Source organism: Atta cephalotes (genome assembly GCF_000143395.1).
Source record: "Atta cephalotes unplaced genomic scaffold scaffold00022, whole genome shotgun sequence".
In the NCBI taxonomy this organism is placed as follows: Eukaryota; Metazoa; Arthropoda; class Insecta; order Hymenoptera; family Formicidae; genus Atta; species Atta cephalotes.
The window spans coordinates 173,918-195,235 of NW_012130086.1; the positions used below are offsets into that span (position 1 = coordinate 173,918).

General features: G+C 37.9%; 1 protein-coding gene across 1 annotated transcript; it reads right to left on the reverse strand.

The window, feature by feature from the left end:
- Positions 1-2,495: 2,495 nt before the first annotated feature.
- Positions 2,496-9,873, reverse strand: LOC105619487 (synaptic vesicle membrane protein VAT-1 homolog-like; the record flags this gene model as incomplete). The annotated part of the gene is made up of 6 exons (XM_012201003.1): positions 2,496-2,521; positions 2,618-3,044; positions 3,282-3,441; positions 3,563-3,711; positions 7,624-7,839; positions 9,730-9,873. Coding segments are annotated over 6 exons (1,122 nt in total), but the record flags the coding sequence as incomplete, so codon positions are not given.
- Positions 9,874-21,318: the final 11,445 nt, after the last annotated feature.

The following is a 21,318-nucleotide window of genomic DNA, read 5'->3' on the forward strand; positions in this document are numbered from 1 at the left end:
ACCTTTTGGACCGAGAGATTCGATACGGCAGTTGATTGGCGCTTACGCACGCCTCTTCCAAGATGAACTTGAGATCAGCGCGCGAAATATCATCGACACATACCTTCCCCCTCGTCCACGTGACTCTTTTTCATCTCGTATAGTGATTTGTATAATATAGATATTGGTATACAGAGCTAGTATCAAATCCTAACGAAATCGGCTACATCAAAATTGTTCCAACATTCCGGAGAGATATGCACACTTTGTTCTGCATCGACCAGCTCCTCTATCGAGCCGCATTCCATCGAGGACACGCCCTCGAGATCATTTTCTTTTTTTCCTATTTCCTTTCTCCCTTTTCTTTTTCACTTTACCGCCCTCGAACTCACGAGAATCCTTAATCTTCCGTTTATATTATTACGAAATCTTTTCGTTTAACAGATCATCATTAGTAACGCATCCTTTACTGTTTATTCGCACAGAACGGCCTACGATACATCGCATAATATATCACGGCCAGTTGGAAAACTAACTCGAAAAATTCGAAAGTCGAAGAAAAATCCGCAATGCGGATTTTGAACATAATTTATCGGACTGCAGTCACGCGTTCGGTGTCCAAGCGACACAATTACATTCACGCGAGTATGCGATAATTAAAAAGTGAGGCCTTTGCGTATTTTAAACTGGCATTCCTTTTCGTAGAAAAAAAGAACGATATTATTCTACGATGCTAATTCATTAAATTACTCTTCATGTACATATGTTGATGCAACGTCATTAAAATGTTTATAAAATTTCATTTAAACGATAAAAAGTTACTCGGAGTCTTTAAAATACATTATCGATTTGTATAATCTGAATAAAAACGACGAGACATGCGTATTGTATGAGCACTTATGCTCGATTCCTTTCGTTGAAACTGATTCGAAAGTTTCTCTTTCACATAGAAATAATAATACGCCAACATTTACTAAGATAATTCTCAAAGCACTTCTGTGCCGAGCAATGTCTCTATTAGGCTTTTATAATTTCAAGCCATAATTAGTCAGTCTAATTACATTTTTCGCTTAATTAATTTATGTTATACATCAGTTAATTCTTATATTCAGATTAGATATTAAATCTGATTGTTATCCAAACTTTGTAGCGCATGATAAACATCAACGAATGCATTTTTTCTTAAATGGTTTTACATTGCGTCAGATTTTCAAAATTCGAAATATCTTGAAAACATCTCGTTGATATATCGTTGCAGAGATCAGTACATATCAGTGATTTGAAGAAAGAGATAGAATCCCGATTATAGAAAAATACCGATTGCAATGAATTTTCAGGCAGTTACGTTTAGACACTTCAATTTTTTTTACCTTTAAATTTTTGCGTAGAAAAATCTTGAAGATTATAATTAATTTTACATAAAAACTATAAAGTATGAAAAAAAGAGTGTCTAAATTCCAGCGAAATGCCCCATATATATAATGCTAAATATTACTCTTGACTTTCATGACTATATCATTAAAATTTAAAAGGATATTTCATCGTGACAAAAGCCACCACGATGAATAATAAGGTGGCGTAAAAACATCTTTAATACATAAAATTTACATACGAAAGTAATTTAGCCCCGCGTTTAGCTTTTCTCCACGGAAACTAGCGCAATATGTTATTTTTATCCCATTAAATTACAAATAGAGGTAATATTATATTAATGTAAGAGATTGTTAGTATATAGATATCATAATAGCAGCGATAATATTCAATACAAATAGACAGAGCTAAGTAGATAGATTGTTGGATAATCCACAATTATTAAACTGCTTACTATCGTCTTTACGATTGTTTGATAAGTACGGAAAAGTTGTTCCATTTCCTAAAATGACAATAACAATAATAAAAAAAAAAAGATCCAAGCTGTCTAATAACTGTCTAGTATCCAACAATTGTTCACTTAACTCCTCGCAAAATTAACCATTTGGTCGATGTGAAAAAATAAACATAACGTTCTTATATTCTGTAAACTACTGTGGACCGCATCAAGATTGTTATTTCTATTTGGTTGATTCTCTCGTCTTTATGCAATATGCTGGTTGATTCTCTTATAACTCGCATGAATTCTTAATCTCGGCACAAATGTAAGTAGAATAGATACATGCAGATGATAAAAGAAAAGACATCTATTTCGACGTAAAAGAAAAGCAGTGTATAGCTTACAGTGCAAGCGATCAATTATTCGCTAAATTAAAACTTTAAATTCCATGTTCTACAAGTAACAATTCGAAGAGAGAGATTACCTTTTCCTCATTATATTATTAGAGCATAAAATGTGAATTACAGTTATCTCATTGTGAATCATCTGCATGTAAATTCTACGCGATACCATCCGCGAATTTCTCAAATTTATCATTCTCTCGGATAACAGCGATGGATCTCTCAGCAATAGTACTTTCCTGGGAACTCTTGATGTTTACGGGTATCATTTCTTTGTTCTTATAGGATTACTTACTACTGCTAATTCAGCTAGATTCCTTCTCTTTCGAATCTGGAACAGGAAACGCGGGCGAGTCTTTGGATATTTAATTTTCGAGAGATTATACGAAATAACGTAATATTAATTTATCACATTCTATTTTCTTACCGCTATCAGATTTGTCTTCTGAGGTACCGTTTGTCAATTCGGGTTCCTTCTTTTTCTCTCCTTCCTCCGATTCTACGCTAGACGCCTTTTTCTCCTCCTGATTCGCGGCCTTCTTGTCTTTCGCTTTGCCCTTAGCCGGCGTAGCTGGTTTGGGCTTCGGCTCCAGACTCGGATCCAGCACGATCTTACCGATGTTCTTGCGATCATGCATTTTTTGCATAGCCTCAGGCACATCCTCCAGCGCCCATGTTGAATCCACCGTTGGCTTGATCTTGCCCTCGCTCCACAGCGTATACACTTGATTCACTGCCCGTCGAACGAACGCGTGACTACCGTGCTGGTACATCAAGTGGCGTAAATTCAATCCGGACAATGTCTTGTTTTCGTCGAACAGCTTTATGGGTGACACTTTATCGACTTGCCACCACTAAACAACATATAAAAAAACGTGCATGGATATGGCAGAGATATAATCCTAAGGAAGTTATTATTACTCCAGCAAAAATCTTTACACAAATAACAAGATAATTCAAAAAAGAATATATCAGCTTATAAAATCTTACACTAAAGCATTAAAAGATACTTTATACATAATGATACAAAATGCTTTTGTTTGATCGATACGAATGAGAAATTGAATTAATCTAAAAACTAAATTACGTACTGATCGTGCTGCGGAAAAGAAGCTCTTAGTTTCCCCGGTGACGACGTTGCTAGATCCATAAAGAATGTACTTGCCCATTGGCTTCAAGAGAGCGTAACCCTTGTTACATTCTTCGCCGCATAGACAATCTAAAACGATGTCTACACCTTCCGGGGAGATTCTAAATAAGCACAGACACGTATAAAAAATATACAGAATTCTCACTAGACCTTTAATATTGATCATATTCTCATTCGAAAGAAAACACAAAATATTAATTATGTGCGACATCATCTACGTACTTTCTGACTTCGTTGCTGTAATCCGCGCCGCGTTCTAGAAGATAATCGATAGTTCCAGCATTTTTAAGAGCCTCATGCTTTGATTTGCTGCACACGCCAAAGATGGTTACGTCCTTCACGGTTTTCGCGAGCTGTACCACCGCTTGACCCTAAATTGAATGAAAATAATATAATAATGTTTCTCATCGATATAGTCCAAATCAATTTAACAGCGTAGATCGAAACTCAGCAGAAATATATAGAGAAACAGAACAGACAGTTTTTACATTTTCTTTCTTTGCTTTATTAAAAAAATACGCGTGAATATATATTTCGTCACCTTCTTTTCTCCTAGTCTCCCTTTTTGCAACGCATGCTACTTTTTGTCGAGAAAATCCAGTTACGCGTCGAATTGGACGGGCGGCGTCGAGCCGCAACTCGTAACGCTACGTCTTGGGAAAGGATGAGACGGGATTAAGAGAGAAGAAAAAAGAATGTGCTGGCCGCGTGCACAGCCGTTCGAGATTTTCAACAGAAGCGGCATACATTATTTCCGAGAATCGCGCTTGCTGCTTTCCATTTCTCTCCGCCCCTTGTCAAGAATTCGATACCCGGCGACCGAACTGATGCCAGAGTGCTCCAGGCTCGAAGAAGAGCATAAATGAAAAAAAAAAGAGAGACAAGCAAAAAGAGAACGGAAGAAAGAAAGAAAGAGGGAAAGAGAAAGAGAGCAAGAGACAAAGACAGAACAGAGATCATTTAGAATCTCTAAATAATTATGAAAAGTATATTTCAGCTTTTTAATAATTACATATTGTTTTTTCAAAGATGTTTGTCATTTCGTTATTATATTTGCTAACTTAAAGTTATTATATAATATAAAACATATATTATAAGAAAAAAAATCTCCATGAAATATTTTATAGCTGCATCTTCATCGACGACGCCATACAGAGAGCGGAAGCTTTCTTCTCGTGAGTAGATACACAATTAATACTTAATTAATATTAACCGATCCGCGAAGAACAATATCACCCATCGCTCCTCATTCGTGCCCTCTTCTCTTCTTCTCACTCCCTTGTTCATCGAGACATCGAAGAGGATGAGAGCCGCATTTATGTAGGAGCAATAATTCATGCTCAAAGACGACAATGGATTCCATATGAACAAGAGAAACGCGAGCACTCTCGCGCTACGATTTCCCGTATATTAGCCGCGAGAAAAACTGGTCACGTACGATGAAAAAGCTTCAGAAGAGGCCACACTTGGCCTATGAAAAATATACCATTTTCTGATCACGTCGGAGGACTTTCCCTCTCTTGTGAGTCTTTCAGATTCAGACGGATCGCGTCATATCTTTTCCGCTCGTCTTTCCTTCATGAACCACGTCTGAGTACTACCCCAGTACTTTCATGTACTCCTCGCTCGAGACAGATGCATTGAGCACATCGCGTGAATACAGGAATGTCAACAAGCACCGTTTGCCATGCGCTCGTTTCATGAGAATAATAGCTGATGGATCACCACTCGATGGCTATTTATAGCACAAGTGAACGGTTGGATCGATTTCAGGAACGACCTTAATTGTCGTTTAATTGATTCTTTATCCTCTCCAACAGCTGGAACTGAAGAGATGAAAAAACCATCAAACATCCATCACGTCCCCTATAATAACATCCATCATGGATCATGGCCCGTATAATAACATCCCAAAAATCGTAACTGGTTTCTCGACGTATCCGATTTTAATAAAGAAACATATATAATTCTCTCTTCAAATATATTTCTCGTTCAAGAATATTTTTGTGAAGCATTTCGAAGAGTATAAGCTGCAGAAATTGGTTGTAATTAAGCCCTTCTATAAAATATTAATCACAAGAGAAAAAAGGGCGAAAAAGAACTCAAGGACACACAAAAAGTCAACAAAAAAATCAAAATTATTTTATTTTCATTCTTAACAACAATCAACAGTCAGATTTTAACCAAAAATCATCATTTTGATCTTCATGACGTCAAAATAAAGTTATTTTGACTTTCTCTTGACTTAGGGTTATTTCTAGCAATGTAGATTAACTTTAATTTCGGTTCAACTTACTTCTCTTTTCTAATTTTTAGAACTAGAAAAAAATGAAGAATAAATTGAATCGAGATTAAAGTTCTATATTGATAGAAACAAACCTTATTGTGTTCTTTGGGAAAAAGGTTCTTTGGGATCAAGTACGTCGGGTATACACGTGTCATTGTGCCGATACGATGTGGAAGCAGCTTAAAATCGTGCCACGTGGTAGTAACGTGCCAGTGATGGTGATAGTAGCAGCGGTAGCGGCGGCGGTGGCGACGGTGATGGTATGGTCTCAGACGGGTGCGGTCCATGACGGTGGTCGATGAGAGAGCGAAAGGTTGCCTGGCAACCCTCACACCCTGATCCGCGCACCGGCATCCCTCGGTGGATTTCGCCTTTCGTCTCAACCATCGGGGGTCGAGAGAGAGGTTGGCGGGGATGGCTTGTCGTTGGCTTCGTGTAACCTGTTGAGTCGTATTGATCCTGACGGTTTTACCTTCTTCTTCTTCTTATCTCCTGCTCCTGTTTCTCTTTTTCGTTCATCAAGATAAGAGAGAGAGAGAGAGAGAGAGAGAGGGGGGGATAGAGGGGGGAAAAGAGAAAACCATGGCCAGAAGAATCCGGAAATACCTCTTGGTACTTAAACTTTCCCTCTATCCCTGCCGCCGTTGACTTGTACGAGCGATTACCATCCGCCTAACCATCACTCTTATGAAATTTTGCATTTCATTCACACCCTGTGTGAGATGTTCAAAATCTTCAAGTCGTAGGCATAGGATTTAAAACTGATCTCCGGGCGAGTAAACGAAGCTCGGCAAATTTTATTTCGGTAACTCATGGAGAGATTCCGCGGGGGAAGAGATTTTATTTCGGTATCCTCGACAGAGGAAAGACCGTGCAAATATTTATCGTATAAAATTTTGTTTAAGTACTACGTATACTATGTGGTACTAATCCCTTATGAATAAATTGATGTCCGTCCGTCAAATCCTCATTATCTTTGTGCTAAAACGTAGCGTAATGAATTTAAGAAAAAACGTCACAAGTGTATCTTTCGCATATACCTGCTTCTCGTAAAACCATTCTAGCAATGTATAAGCAATAATGTTAATGACGCTCGCTTCTTAGCTATTTAGATGTGGCGGTCGTAACGCTGCTACTTATCGGGTTTGTACTGTTCCGAGTAACATACACACGCCTCGAAGACGCCTGGCCGTTTACGTTTACGAGCGGAACATCTTTGTGCAAGGCATTAACTCGCTTATACACGTGATACCGCGATAAAGCTGTCTAAACTCGCGAAAGCACCCTTTCGCAAAGTCGTTATTGTTGGTTGAGCATTTTTGCATGCTAAAACGGAGCTTTCGCTCGTCTACATTCTGTCGCTTTAACGATGAACCGCTGCAAAATTCAAAATTATTATCGTGCCGAGCGTTGTGCCATGAAACTTAATACAATCACGCGCACAATAGAATATTAATTCATATATGGTGAAGATAATAATATCGTGCATTCAATACAGTTAAAGGATATAGCTTTTACATATCACATATTGTTAAAATGATCAAGCCATCTAGCATTTGAACGTGATAATTGTACAACCTCTCAATATAACGAGCGGAATCATTTATGATAATGATTACGACTGTAGAAGGGATATTAAAAGTCCAATACATGTATTACGTATACAATCGAATGTCGACACTATCTTTAATATTGAAATATACCGAGGCATTTATAAGGAAGAAGAGAAGCAATTAATAAAAAGGAAGAAAATAAGGAAGACATCGCATCGCGTATAATCAACTATAATAATTACGATACTTTCATACGTACACTATAGCACGTCGAGTGCACGTCGAGTTCTTGAAATCATGATAAAGGATATGCGAACATGAACAAGGGGTGTAATTAAAAAGTCCAATTCATCATCTCTTCCTTCTCGTATCTTTCGAGGAGAATGATAATTCGGCCCGATAAGAAATACAAATATAAAGAAGAATTCTTCTATTCGACTTACCACACCGCCGCCGGCGCTGTGAAGCAGCAAGCTTTTACCGGGCGTGAGATGGGCCAACTCGAACAGTAGAATGTAAGCTACGGTGTAATTCATGGTGATGGCGGCCGCGTCGAGGTAGCTCATTCCGGGCGGTAGTGCGAAAACGGATGTCGCTGGTACGGCGACCAGCTCCGCCCACGCTTTGTGATCAGGAAGAGCGACCACCCTGTCGCCCACCTGTTAAAAAAAAAAAAGAAAAAACCATCACGTGCATGTTGTGTCCATCAAAATGTACAGCATTTATATCTACAACCTTGCTTTAGAAGAGAGCGTAAACCATAAAGCCGTAAGAAATTAATCAATAACAATCAAATATAAGAAAAGTAATTGATTGATCAATTTCTTATAGGTTTATGACCTCTTAAAGCAAGTGAATCTAGATTCATGGGCTTTCTACAATAAACCGTTAGTCACTATTCATATCATACTACTGCAAGTCAGAATTATAAGTCATAAATCTTAAGAAACTTACATCCAGAATAAATTATATTAGATATCGTTACGTCATGATATTTTAGCTAATCAAAAGAGTGATAGTTTTCAGGGCAAATAATAATAGATTATTATATGATTGATCAGTCATAACGTAATCTAAGTTTTAAATCTTAAGAAATGGAATCCTTTCTAGCTATCTCTAAATCTCTTGCAGAATTACTGACTTATTGTTGTCTTATGACTGAAAACTGAACTTTATTACTAACAGCTTATTATAGAAAGCCCGACAGCTTTTAAATCACTTTCACTTCGAAATGCTAATACTTGAAGTACATTCCGAAGATAGATACTAGAAATGAAATTTCTCTCTTAAAGACTGATTTGTAAAATTGTAAAATTTATTTTCATAGAATATACGATCTTTTTAGGATTATACTGCGCATAAAATTCCTCGCGTATTTACCGGATCGTGATCGGATAAGGAAGATTCAACGATTTTACACTTGGCGGCCTTCTGGAAGGCGAAGCGAGCTCGTTTTATCGAATTAGGTCTCCCTTGTAAAGTATCTTGATAGTCAAGGCGAAGTAAAAACAAGCTGACATTACTCTCGACCTGTATGCTCGAAAAGAACGCATTCTTTTCTTCCGCTTTATTATTCTCTCTGACAAGTCGAAGCAGTCTGTTCTATACGCGCTGGCTGGATATCTGACTCTACGCGCTTCGAGAAGCTCGCTCGCCTTCTGACCCCGAAAAGACTTTCGAGTCGCGAAAATAGACCACCCTGAGCGCACAAGTTTCTCCATACGGCGACGTCAGCTGGCGAAAAATGTGTCTCAAAGAAATTTCGCAGACTCGAAGCCAGCTTGATTTTCTTCGTAATATGGACAACGTTAAATACGATAACGGGAGTGCCGCCTTGGATGATATTCAACGATTATTTACGAAGCAATCATTAATACAGCCTCTTGGCGCTTTATCACGTCAGGGATATGGGAAACTTTTTCATTTTTTCGCCTGATGTAAAGACGTTTAATAAGCGAAACGATCGCGAGGGGAAAGTAGCCTCTCATTTTATTTATGGCGTCCGCAATCCAGCCGAGGAAACACGTTTCGAGAGCTTTCAAAATAATTCAACATTGAGCTGTACGTGACGTCAATGATGAAAATCAATACAGGACTACTATTTCGATATGTAAAAGGCAGCCCTATTGTACGGCCGAATTGAATTAGCACGTTACTTGCTAGTCGTTTAGGTTTATCTAGCCCTCTAGTTCGTCGAATTCACGGAAGCGATTTTACTCTGCTGATATAAAGGGAAGAGATTGCGCCTTGTAATTCAGTTATACGTACTTGCGTCTGAAGGTGAAGTTTCCGATGCAAGCAAATCTATATTTCCGCTCGCACATTTCGACATTTATACCAATAACATTCGACGCTATTTACGATGCAATCATTAATCTTCTTTACAAAGAGAATAGAGGAAGTAAGCAATATAGTTTCCATTGCGCATTTCATTTTTATTTCTTAATGAAATTCCAAATACACATAGAACTTAAAGAAGCAAACTTGTTTACAATTTAAGTTTGCGCACTCGTAATCAGATTCATTAAAAGTTTCGGGCTTGTACTCACTTTGAAATTCTCGACCCCTTCGCCGACTTGCTCAATGTCACCCGCGCACTCCGAGCCCATGATAAACGGAGTCTTCGGGGGCGAGTCGATCGCGCCCTGTCTGGCCATCAAGTCTTGGAAATTCAATCCGCTGGAAAACATAAAAAGAATTTGTCAAATATAATATTCAGACTGCAATTTATCTAATTAAATAAAAGAAATCCTATATTTGGTTAAAGTAGATCCTATAATTGGTCCCAAATAGGCCAATAATATTTCCTGAACCCAAAATCTTACCTAATGATCTTCGTCAAACCTTACAAGGTTTATTGAAATATTTTTTAAAATAGCCAAACATGTTCTGATCCAAATCGGGTCTATGAAATTCATAGATTTGATCATCTAGAATATCTATGTCAAACGTAATCATTCAACTGATAATTTTTTATTAGTTTTTTTATATCACTTTGGCAACGTAGCATATTCCCTTGCTAGTGCAGCTTAAATATTTCTGTGTGGATTTATCTGATAAAAAAAAATCTAGTTTCAAAAAATAAATCATCGAAAATGATTGTAGAGCAGTTAAAAGCAAGATCAATTAACTTATTTTAAATCGCAGCATCCGTGTTATCAGTATAGTTATCATAATGTTGTTAACACGATGCTATTCTTCGATTATTATGTCTCTCTATTGCTGTCGCCATCTAGAATTTCATTTCTGATCTTAGTCCTTTGGGACAGACGAAAGTCCTCATTTTCAGCGGAACATGGATAATTCTAGGAGGGTTAGATCATAAAATCGTATGATAAAATCGTATATTTACGCTATGTAGGGATATTGTATGTGCGTGTGCTTACACTTGAAGCAGGGTTGCAGGGAAGCAGGGGAAGCTTGAGTAGGGTTGGAATAGAAACCGCTTCACATAGCAACGAGAACTTGCTCGCGTCTTTCACGTAAAATATATATACGTGTAGTTACCTTCGCTGGTACCTAACAGACAGGGAGGGTACGAAGGCGAAGGCGCCGCGACGCCTAGACCGATGCCTGGCGTCGCACGCAACGCGACCACGGCGTCGCGGCGACGTTACTCATTGGCATCGAGAAATATTTACCATTGGCGCCTCCGACGAAAAATTCAATATCATTTGTATGAAAATTGTCGACCGATTTCGCCAAAATCGTCGGATAAATGGCAATTTGCATGTCGATGTATCATCTCGCAGTCTTAAAAAGATCTGAATTGTTTGGCAAAATGATACCGAGGAGAATTATCAATTATATAGTAAAACAATGACATAAAAAAATCTCATAGTAAAGAAAATCTGATAAGTTTGAAATACAGAGGGATGTGACAGTAAATTTATACATGCATTTATTTCGTTTCGTTTTTTTATTATTTATTTATTCTGAATAAAGCGGCTGTCAGAACATGATCAGGTTGAGAATACGAATACTCCATTTTCGATTGCACCGACGGTTGCACGGCGCCTTTCGCGAGATATGTCGTAAATTGTTATCAATTTACGCGATACACCATATAATTTCCTGGAGCAGCGAGCACTACGTGATGAATCACCGCGTACTCGGTGAAATCTCGTCCAAGGTTGGCGAACGTATCAGAAATGCCCACGTGGGAGCTTATCGCTACACGTATCAGTTTTTTCTATCTTTCTTTTATACTCTCCTTCTTCTTTCCATTGCACGTGTATACGTGTACGTATTATCACGTTGCATATAAATAAAATCAAAAATAAAAAGAAAATAGAAGAAATTTCTGCCGATTTATATTTCTGTTGACGGACGAAGAGAATGAATCATTCGCGGCGTGCAAAGAGGTATAGTTTCAGCCTCCCGGGGTGTACTGTAGATGCATTGCAGCTGGTGCCTGTATTGTACGATAGCATACATTTTGCCGATAACATAACGAAGGAAGTTTGCGGTCGCAACACGATACACTACATTGGAGAACAAAATTTTCCTCACGAATCGCGTAACGACGACTGGATATATCAACCGCACATTGTCCCTTTTCGAATTTCACGGAGTCTCTTGCTGACAATGTATGATTAAATCGTCGCAATTCGCCACGACGTGCAAGGTTGATTCTATACTGTTAAATTATATCCAATTTGAGTTATTTTTAGTCATTTCTATCGCTACTGCAGGCAAGATTTAACTCAAGAAAATAAATTAAATTTAACTTATTATTTATTATTTACTAAATGCATTACGTTAATGCGGATGATGTTTATCTTGAAATTAACTATAGAAATGGTATCAGATGAATATAGAATTTGATTTACATTTTGATATGTATGTAGATTAAAAATAATCAAATGTTATTTAATTCAATGAGGGATAGAATTACTCCATTAATTGCTCCAACTCTATTGCTCTATTAATAATAGTGTATGAATGTGAGGAAAATATGATTGGTCAATTTCTTACGATTTACTACTCTACTGTACTCTGAGTTTCAGCCTAACGGATTCGAAAGCAATGAAAAAACATCGAACAAAACGTCGGAATACGTGCAACTTGTGTACTCGCAAACGCAAGTAACAAGTTTATACGAGGATTATACTAATGTATCGGTGCGCAATAAATCGCATGGATCGAAATGCGCGACGTATACATTCATCCGCGTGTCCAATAACGTGACGGGCGGGACGGGGAAATCGGGGAGCAATGTAATACGTGGGAACATGCGCGACTTACGCATCATTTGCCGGGCTGCGCCGGATAACCGTAAACGGTACCGCACTCCCCAACGTCGAAGGACGAATTGAAGCGAAACGAGTCGAAGTACAGCACAATGATTCTATTCCGCGGCTTATTGACAGGTACGGGCGTCCGTGAACGCCAATCCGAAACGCCGCATTGGATTAAGTTGATTCTATTAAATCCCGTCCGCTGACGTGGAGTATTCGGGCGCTGTCGTGGCGAACTTATCCCTCGTGCAGTTGTAGGGCGTGGCGGAAAAATCCACCGTCTAAAATTAGCAATTTTAAATGGCCGTAAAAACTATCTGGGGTCGCGAGGTGCCTCGCTCGCCGGAACGAGGGTGGCGTCGTCGCGATTAATGTACCGAGCCTCTCTGCAGTAAAATACAACGATATAAAGCTACATGGAACTCCTTTCTCGGCTTTTGGGTTTCAACATATGGTTTCAGTCCGCGCGGTTCAACGTGTATTGTTGCATGCAGATCGTGACAACCGGGTATATTCTGGTCGGAAAACTTGAAAAGAATCTCGCTAATTATATGGAAAATTCGGTTCCAGTGAAATAAGTCAGTTTTCGTATATAATGTAACTTATAATGAACAAAAGATGTCGTAGATATGAGATTCAATAATGGAGAGTTTTTGATCTATGGTGTATTAAAGGTGCTCTGAGAGCGAGTTTTTACACTTTTGATATCCTTTATTTATAACATTTTTTGTTCACTATATTATAAGTCATAATATATGTAAAAACCATCTCATTTCATCAGAACTCAATTTTTCATATAATTAATGCGATGTCCTTCAAGCAAAAATAATGACTAGACAAGAATAGAAAAGTTATATAAAAAAAAAATATATATATATATATATATATGAAATATACAACAGCTTATTATGTGTATCGTCATTTTTATATACATCATTTACGTGGAATTTCCATGCTGGATGTTTCGCGCCGTACATAATAAACTCGAACAAACTCGATGAGGCTTTCAACTATTCGCGACTATCCATCGTTCTATCAGTTGTTAATACAAACTCGTTGAGCGCAAATACGACAGTTAAATGTAATAAAGCGCGGACGCAACTGCGGACGAAAACAAATTCCGTCTCACAAAGATAAAAACAACAAGTATGGCAGTAGCGGTGACGTCGGTGGCGACAGTTGCGGAGAGCCTGATGTGACGTAATGAAATTCTGATCGCGACGCATCGCTTTGTCATCGCAGTTAACCGTAGAGATAACGTGCGTGATTTAAAGCCGATCACACCAACGCGAGACGGCTTTCATTCACCTTGTAAGACACTATATTATCGTTCATTACTTTCACAATTTGTCGCACTTAGGGTCGTTTCCGCTCCTTCCGGCGCGCCGGACTTCGAAGCTGCATGAGTGCAATCGCACTCGGAGAAAAATGATCCGTTCCGACCGCTGCAGACTTTCTGCGTACTGTCATTAACCCTTTCGGGGTAACTGGCATGCTAATAATATCCGCTAAATGGATAATTAACGAATCATGTAACGGCGAACGATAATTAAGAAAAGCGATCGATTATGTGTAATAAAGCGAGCAATATGAACAGCGAGCAATATATCGATCGGAATTTGCCAATTTAATTCCACGATATTGGCTCGAGTTCCGATCGTATTATATCGCCGTATGGGAAGCCGATCAAATACTATGATAGCGAAGCAATATACGATAAATCGGACTATAATTTTACAACGGAACTGAAAATGTTTGCCGAATAATGCGGGCCTTCTGTTCTCTCAGCGATTTTTACCTGAGGATTTCTCAAGTCTCGTGGGAACCAGAGTAACCGTGATTCGACGATTCGCTCTTATTGAGAGGTTCCTCAAAAAGATAAAAAGAAGGAAGGGAGACGCGAGTACAAGGACAAGGAGAAGGTTCAGAAGTTATGAGCCGAAGAAGTGCGGCTCTCGCGGTTCGCGATCGCTTAATTCCTCTAAATTGCGTCGAATTGAGGGGAATAATTTTCTCCATTCTTGGCAAGAGGCAATTGAACGGACGGACCGAACCGGACGGCGACATGCAACGCACCCCAGGGTCACACAAAGCCGCATAAAGTCGGCGCAGAGAGACACGCACAGTATATAGGGTGTCTCCAATCGACACATTGAGCGGAGAGAAAGAAATTCAAGTTTAACCAAATCCGATCACACGTCGTTGAATACAAAGGCTATCCCAGCGCCATTTTAACAGCCGGCTAGTTAATTATTTCCAGACTCAATCTCAAAGTGACACACAGCGTACATCGTTAAAGAGAAGTGCCGTTGATCGGAAACAACCCTGCCTGTACAGTTTAAATGGGAGAGTCGCAGACCGTCACCCTTTGACCCGCGCACCGTCTCTCGCTCATGAAACGTCCGTTTTCCGTGGATATATACACGTCAATCGATCGTCGTGGAAGACACCGAGGCGCCTATGGGGACTACGTAATCGTACGGCGAAATCAAATGCACGAATCTCGCGTGACTCCGATCGAAGTCGACGTCCGGACGAGTGAAAGTGCACCCGAACCCGCAGCGGTATTTCTACACGTACATGTAGCAAAAGTACACATCGTAAATTGTATATACACTGCCGTTCATGTAAGTTCGGACATCCGCATGAAATATTATCGAATGATCATGTTAAAAATTAGAACAACAGTAAAACAACAATTGTGTTTTTATTCTTTTATATTTTGAAATACTTGCATACACAATAAGCATTTATACATCAATTGCAATATATCTTCATAAATTATTCATAATTTTATAATTTTAATATACCAAATATTGTCTTTATTTCGTAGAAACATTAGTAATCGATCAATTTCCAATATTCATTCAAAGACATAGACATGAAAATATATAATAAATACAACATATACTACACATATATACTACTACACTATAGTATAAGCTCACAGCTCTTCTCTAAGCGAATTTTTGAATTATCGATTATACTGTCAACGTTCTAAGAAATAAAGACAATTTTGGCATGTAGAATTAAAAATCATTTATAAAGCTCTTGGTATTATTAGTACGTGCATCCTAAAATGATATATAATAATGATATATAAATATAATAACAATTATTTCATGTCTTTATTTTTTACAGAACCGTTCGGCAAAAATTTATGCGGATGTCTGAACTTCCACGAACGGCAGTGAAGGTATTATGAGCACAACATAGTTTATGCGATATGTAATGGTTGCGCACTGCGGTCATTACGCTGATATCGATGTTAGTGACGTTACCTTATCTCGAGAATAGGTGTGTAAAGTTCCCAAGTATCCCGTTTTCCCACCTCGAAAAAAAAAGAAAGAAAACGCGAGTGAAGCGCGTGAAAGAAAAAAAAAAAGAGAGAAACGAATTAAACTCAATTTAGACTACGAAGGGCCGGCACGCGCGAATTGACGCGAACGCGTATGAATTATGCAGGGAACGGAAGGGCTATAAATAGCAATATTACGCGCGCTCGGTCGCCTCGCGATTTACTTCGTAAAGTCGCGGGATAAGCGGTCGGTCGGATAGCGGCGACGTCAATATCTCTCCTTGTACTAGCTCTACCTCATTATTCAAGATAAATCAGGTTTTGATTTCATTAACCTAAATCTTTCACGTAAGAGAAGCGGACGGTAAACAAGGAGGATTAAACAGAGGAGTTCGTAAACAATCGCGCGAGCCATTCGCGGATAAGAGGAACGACTGACTATCTTTCCCGTAGATGCATGCGATTACAAGTAAAGTCAATCAAGTTAATACGATCAAGTTAATACGATATCATAGACCAGGCTCAGCGAATTATTTATTATCGTTGCATCATCAAGCGAACAAATGCGAGAGAGAAAGAGAGAACAGTTTATGATATCGTCGAACTGTTGGAGGAGGATCGGCCGAGGAATTTCGTCACTGGCATTTCAGGCAAATGCGATAATTATTTCTTTCAAAAAGAGGAGAGAGTTAAACCTGCTTAAGAGGATTTTAATTAAAGTCTGTTTTACCGATTCAGTAGGTACATATATGATTTATCTGCACACTACTACATCAATATCGCACGCACATGTAAATTTTCTAACTAATCTTCCGTTTACTCGTTTCTCTCAATGTCATTTAATTTTAACTACTCATCTTTTTTTAATTTTAAGAATTAGAAGATGAGTTAAGAATTGGACTAAAATTAAAGTTAATCTACATTAGTAGAAATAAATCTAATTCTCTAAAAATTCAACATTGTTGTTCATGTAATCCTCAGTCCAAATCAAAATTCTTTTATACCAAATATAAAATTTATATAAAATAAATATTATTATAAGTCACCAGAAGTAAAAAAAATTGTAATTTTCCAACATTTTTGTTTTTAGCATAATTCTTAAATATGTATATAAATGCAATTAGAAAAATACTTATTTAAAAAATAATAAAGTAGACATTGCAATAAAAGTAAAGTAGACAATTTTTAGGATCCCCTCAAGGAAAAATATAGGGAGTGCGAGCGTACTTGGAAAAAAGTACACGGCAATTATTGTAGACATGTGCGACAGATGACCCTATCGAACGGAGTTATCAATTGTTTTTAAACAGAGGTAAGAGAAGAGTCTATGATAGTATACCGATATATAAAAGTTTTTCTTTGCTGTTTTTTTTTATATCATCTCCGATGACAGAGAAGGCGAGAGAAGCTGCTGCACTTTTATGACACGGACGACAGTCTATTGGTGTGCAAGTAAACCGCGACGGATTACTCTGTGTAGACGGTGACTCGCGCGAAACGGATCGCAATCAGGCGGATGTAACGGTGAGAAAAGTATGTGGAGCTGACGTGGAGAGGTTAAAGCACGGATTAGTTACGCATGTGAGGATAAAGTGTGATCCGCTACGCGAAGATCTAATCTCATCCAACTACGTTCTTAACATGACGTTCGATTTAGACCTGCAGCGTTATGCTAAGCACTCCCGGATGAAAATATTACAAGCTACAAAACATATCTGCAAAATAATGTCGTTAGTAATTACAATGCGTAAATCAGATTAGAAACATATATAGCCGAAGTTTTCTGTGTAAGTAGCCATACAAGTGACCAGATACGAAAAACAGAATCGAACGGTAAGACAACAGCTGCGGATTCAAACCGTCACATCGTTTTTGTAGTGAATCACCAGCGTAGCAGTGACGTTGACGTAAGTGTCGCTTCGTTCTGCGACTGCGAATTGCCTGTAATACCCTTGCAGTGTAAATAATTCTTATCGACCCGACCCATCAATCTCGATATCTAGAGTCACGTGAATTCTCGCATTCGTAATTCGATAAGCATCGCATATAATTTTCATTGACGCCGTTAACTGACTCTTTATGTCCATTTCTATCAATATAGATTAAATTTAATCTCGATTTAACTTACTTTTTATCTTTCTCCAGTTCTGGAAATTAGAAAAAGATAAAGAATACATTAAATCAAAATTAAAGTGAATCTATATTGATAGAAATGGGCCTTATGTTCATCTCTATATAGATTAATTTTAATTTTCTTGATTTAACTTATTTTTTATATTTTTCCAGTTTATAGGCACTGAAAAAAATGTCTGATTTGATTAATTGAAATTCTGATTAAAAATATCGTATCTCAAAATTTTTTCTCTGATTAAACTAATCTACTAAACTTTTAAATGAGATAACTGGAATTCTGATTGATATAATTAATTACATTCGTCCATCAACTAGATATTTTTCTCAATGTTCGATAAAAAAAAATTGTCGAATCGCTACGATGATGCGATCAGCAAATCTATCAGCGATTCGTACAGACGCCAGAGATGACGCATCGCGTTGATTACGCTTATTGACTGGTAAGGAACGGAAAATACTTTGTAATCTAGACGATAACCCGAGACGCGACGATTAGCCGATCGGTTTCTCTGTTTTGCCACGCCAGCAATATATATCCACGTGAATCATACGCATGCGATGAACAATTCCGTCATGGTCAAACTGCGGTCGTTTTGCATATTTTAAGATACGCTCTATCGAATGTCTACGCATCATGGCGTGGGGTCTGTAAGCGATACGCGTCCCTTTGTTCACTTGCTCCGCGAAATCGCACGCATCGTGTTGCAAATACGCGAGCGCGGAACACAACCCGTAAATCTTTTAAAGAGTTCAGACTCTTACTCTCTAAATTTCTTGAAGTGAAATCTCACTCCGCAAAAGAATGAAAATACTGCCACTAGTGAAAATATTTGCACTCTTGTGTAAAAATAACAAATTTTTACTCTTTCTTTGGAAAAATCTTTCGATTTTTTAGTGTAAGATTCAAAAAAAGAATAAAGCTTTCTCCCTTTTTGAATCTCATTCCCCCCCCCTCTAAAAATCTATCGTTCTTATTCAAAAGTACAAATATATTTTCATTTTCTTTTTTAATAGTGGCAGTATTTTTGTTCTTTTAAAGTGAGATTTCACTCCACAAGAAATTTAGAGAGTATGATCAGAAATGTAAAAATTAAAAAAGCTCTTGAAGATTCGAAAATGAGATCCATGCTCTGATATACACTGTCAACACTGAAAATGAAATTCAATACTGATAGTATATATCATAAGCTTGTGTCACACTAACGCAATGAAGATTAAGGATTGCGAATTTAAAATTAGAATTCAAACAACTAGAACAAAATGGATTGAAATTAAAATTATCTGATTGGTCGAATTCTAATCTTTAATTCGTAATCCTCACTCAATCTCCAATGCATAGTGTGACATGGACTTTGGGTTAGAACAAAATTCTAAAAGCTCGCAAATCCAAAAAAATCTATTTATCCAGATAATTTGCATGTAGCATAATCATATGCATAAAGAAAATTATCTAATCGAATTTTATGTGCGTCCTTATTAGAAATGCGATTGGATAGTTTTCTTTATGCATACAGTTATATAGATATGCAAGTTTGTCTTGATAGACTCTAAAGGATTCCGACGACTAGTACTTGAAGATTTACAAGTCGTTGATCTTCTCTTTTTCTTCTTCTTTTTTAATAATATTCAATCTCCTTTAGAGGCCTGCAGTGATAACCAAGTCGAATTAAATGAAATACAAAAAACGAGTAATTAGAAAATATTCGTTTAAAATGTGATTGCAAACATCAATTAGTTTCATCAGAAACTTTCAAAAATTTTTCATGTCCGCACTTCTATAAGACAACTAACAATCATTAGGTACATATAATGTGTCTTGTGTGGAAAAACGCGAAAATTGGGCAAATCTACAAAGAAGTTTAATACACTCTCCCAATCGATAGTATAAAATATATAAATGGATATCTCTTGTCTCTTTATTATAAAGCAATTGATATCCTGATGTCAACGTTTCAACATTTAACGCATGCAAAGAAATCGAAAATAAAAACTGATTAATCATGTTGTGCTGCTACGTTGAGATAAAAACAGATAACAACGGACAATTTATTTCCAAGTTTTGGGCAAAACATTTCTCGATTCATGTATAATTATGACCTACGTTACAAGCAATAATTTTCAGTGTGATTCACCCGACGGTACGTACGCACCGATAGATCTATGGGATGTCCGTATTGATCGAACCACACCCGTATTTCCTACACCCTCTACCTCGCTTCCACCCTTCCTCTCTTCCACCTCCCCCCGGCACGCACGCGGATGTCAACGTAAATGCGTGCGCACAGAAAATCGACGTAATCGTTCGTAGCCAAAAAGCTCCAAGTTATATATTGATTTATTTTTAATTTAATCTAAGAATCTGAAATGAATCCGAGAACAAGAAAAAGAATTTATTGAAGAGGCATAACATTACTACATCGGGATAATAATTTCAAGATTTCTTGGACATCATCGTCATGATCGTCGAGATTGCCGATGATACCTATATATAAAAGTACGTCCACTTCAGATCTGAACTTGACGTCGACAGCTGCAGCGGGCACTTATGCATTTTGCGATTATTCCGCGAGTGATATTATATCGTAATGCTGCTGAGATGGAGCTAAGTTGCAAAAAAAAGTCGAAGAATTCAGGATCTTATCATTGAAAGAATAAAAGTTCCTAAAGATTCGAATTCTCGATGAGAACTCCAACAACCCGCGAATTCAAAAAGATTCGAATGGCTGTCCAAAATTTGCAAAGATCCACAATCATAAGTAAGGAAAATTATCCAATCAAATTTTATATGCGTCCTTATAACAGAAATGCGATTGGATAATTTCTTAACATATGGTTTATACGGCTACGCAAGTTTATCTGGATAGAAGGATTCAATGATCAGTAGATTTATAGAAGTGAATTTGGAGGTCTAAATTTAATTCCTAATTTAAAGCAATTAAAAGTCACGAATAATTTTTTCTTGCGCCTTATGTTGATATTGCAGTTGAAATATGATTAATGCACTGATAATAGGTTTGCATAATATCATCTATGCGTGAATGACCGGCGATATCGCGTGTAGATAGACGTATGCACGTGAAAATTCTCAGCGTATTTAGAATTTATACGGGCGAAAGCTCGCACGCTCGCGTTTTCGTGGAAGCGCTGCTCGATGAAAGGCGTCATTGTATCTGTCTCGAGTTTATCATACTAATGAGGTCTTAATATCGCGTTATGGGAAACTTTGAACGGATACCATTCAGCGGACGGTGATACTCCACCGCGATCCGCATATGTGCCTCTCTCTCCTTTTCTCTCTCGCTCTCTTTCTTTCCCCGTGCTTTAAGGCGTTTCCAACACTCGCCTTTCATCGCGAGCATGCCTTTTTTCCCCGTCGCTTCCAATTTCTTACAAGAACGTCTCGGAGGGAGAGAGAGAGAGAGAGAGAGAGAGAGAGAAGAGAGAGAGAGAGAGAAGTAAAGGATACT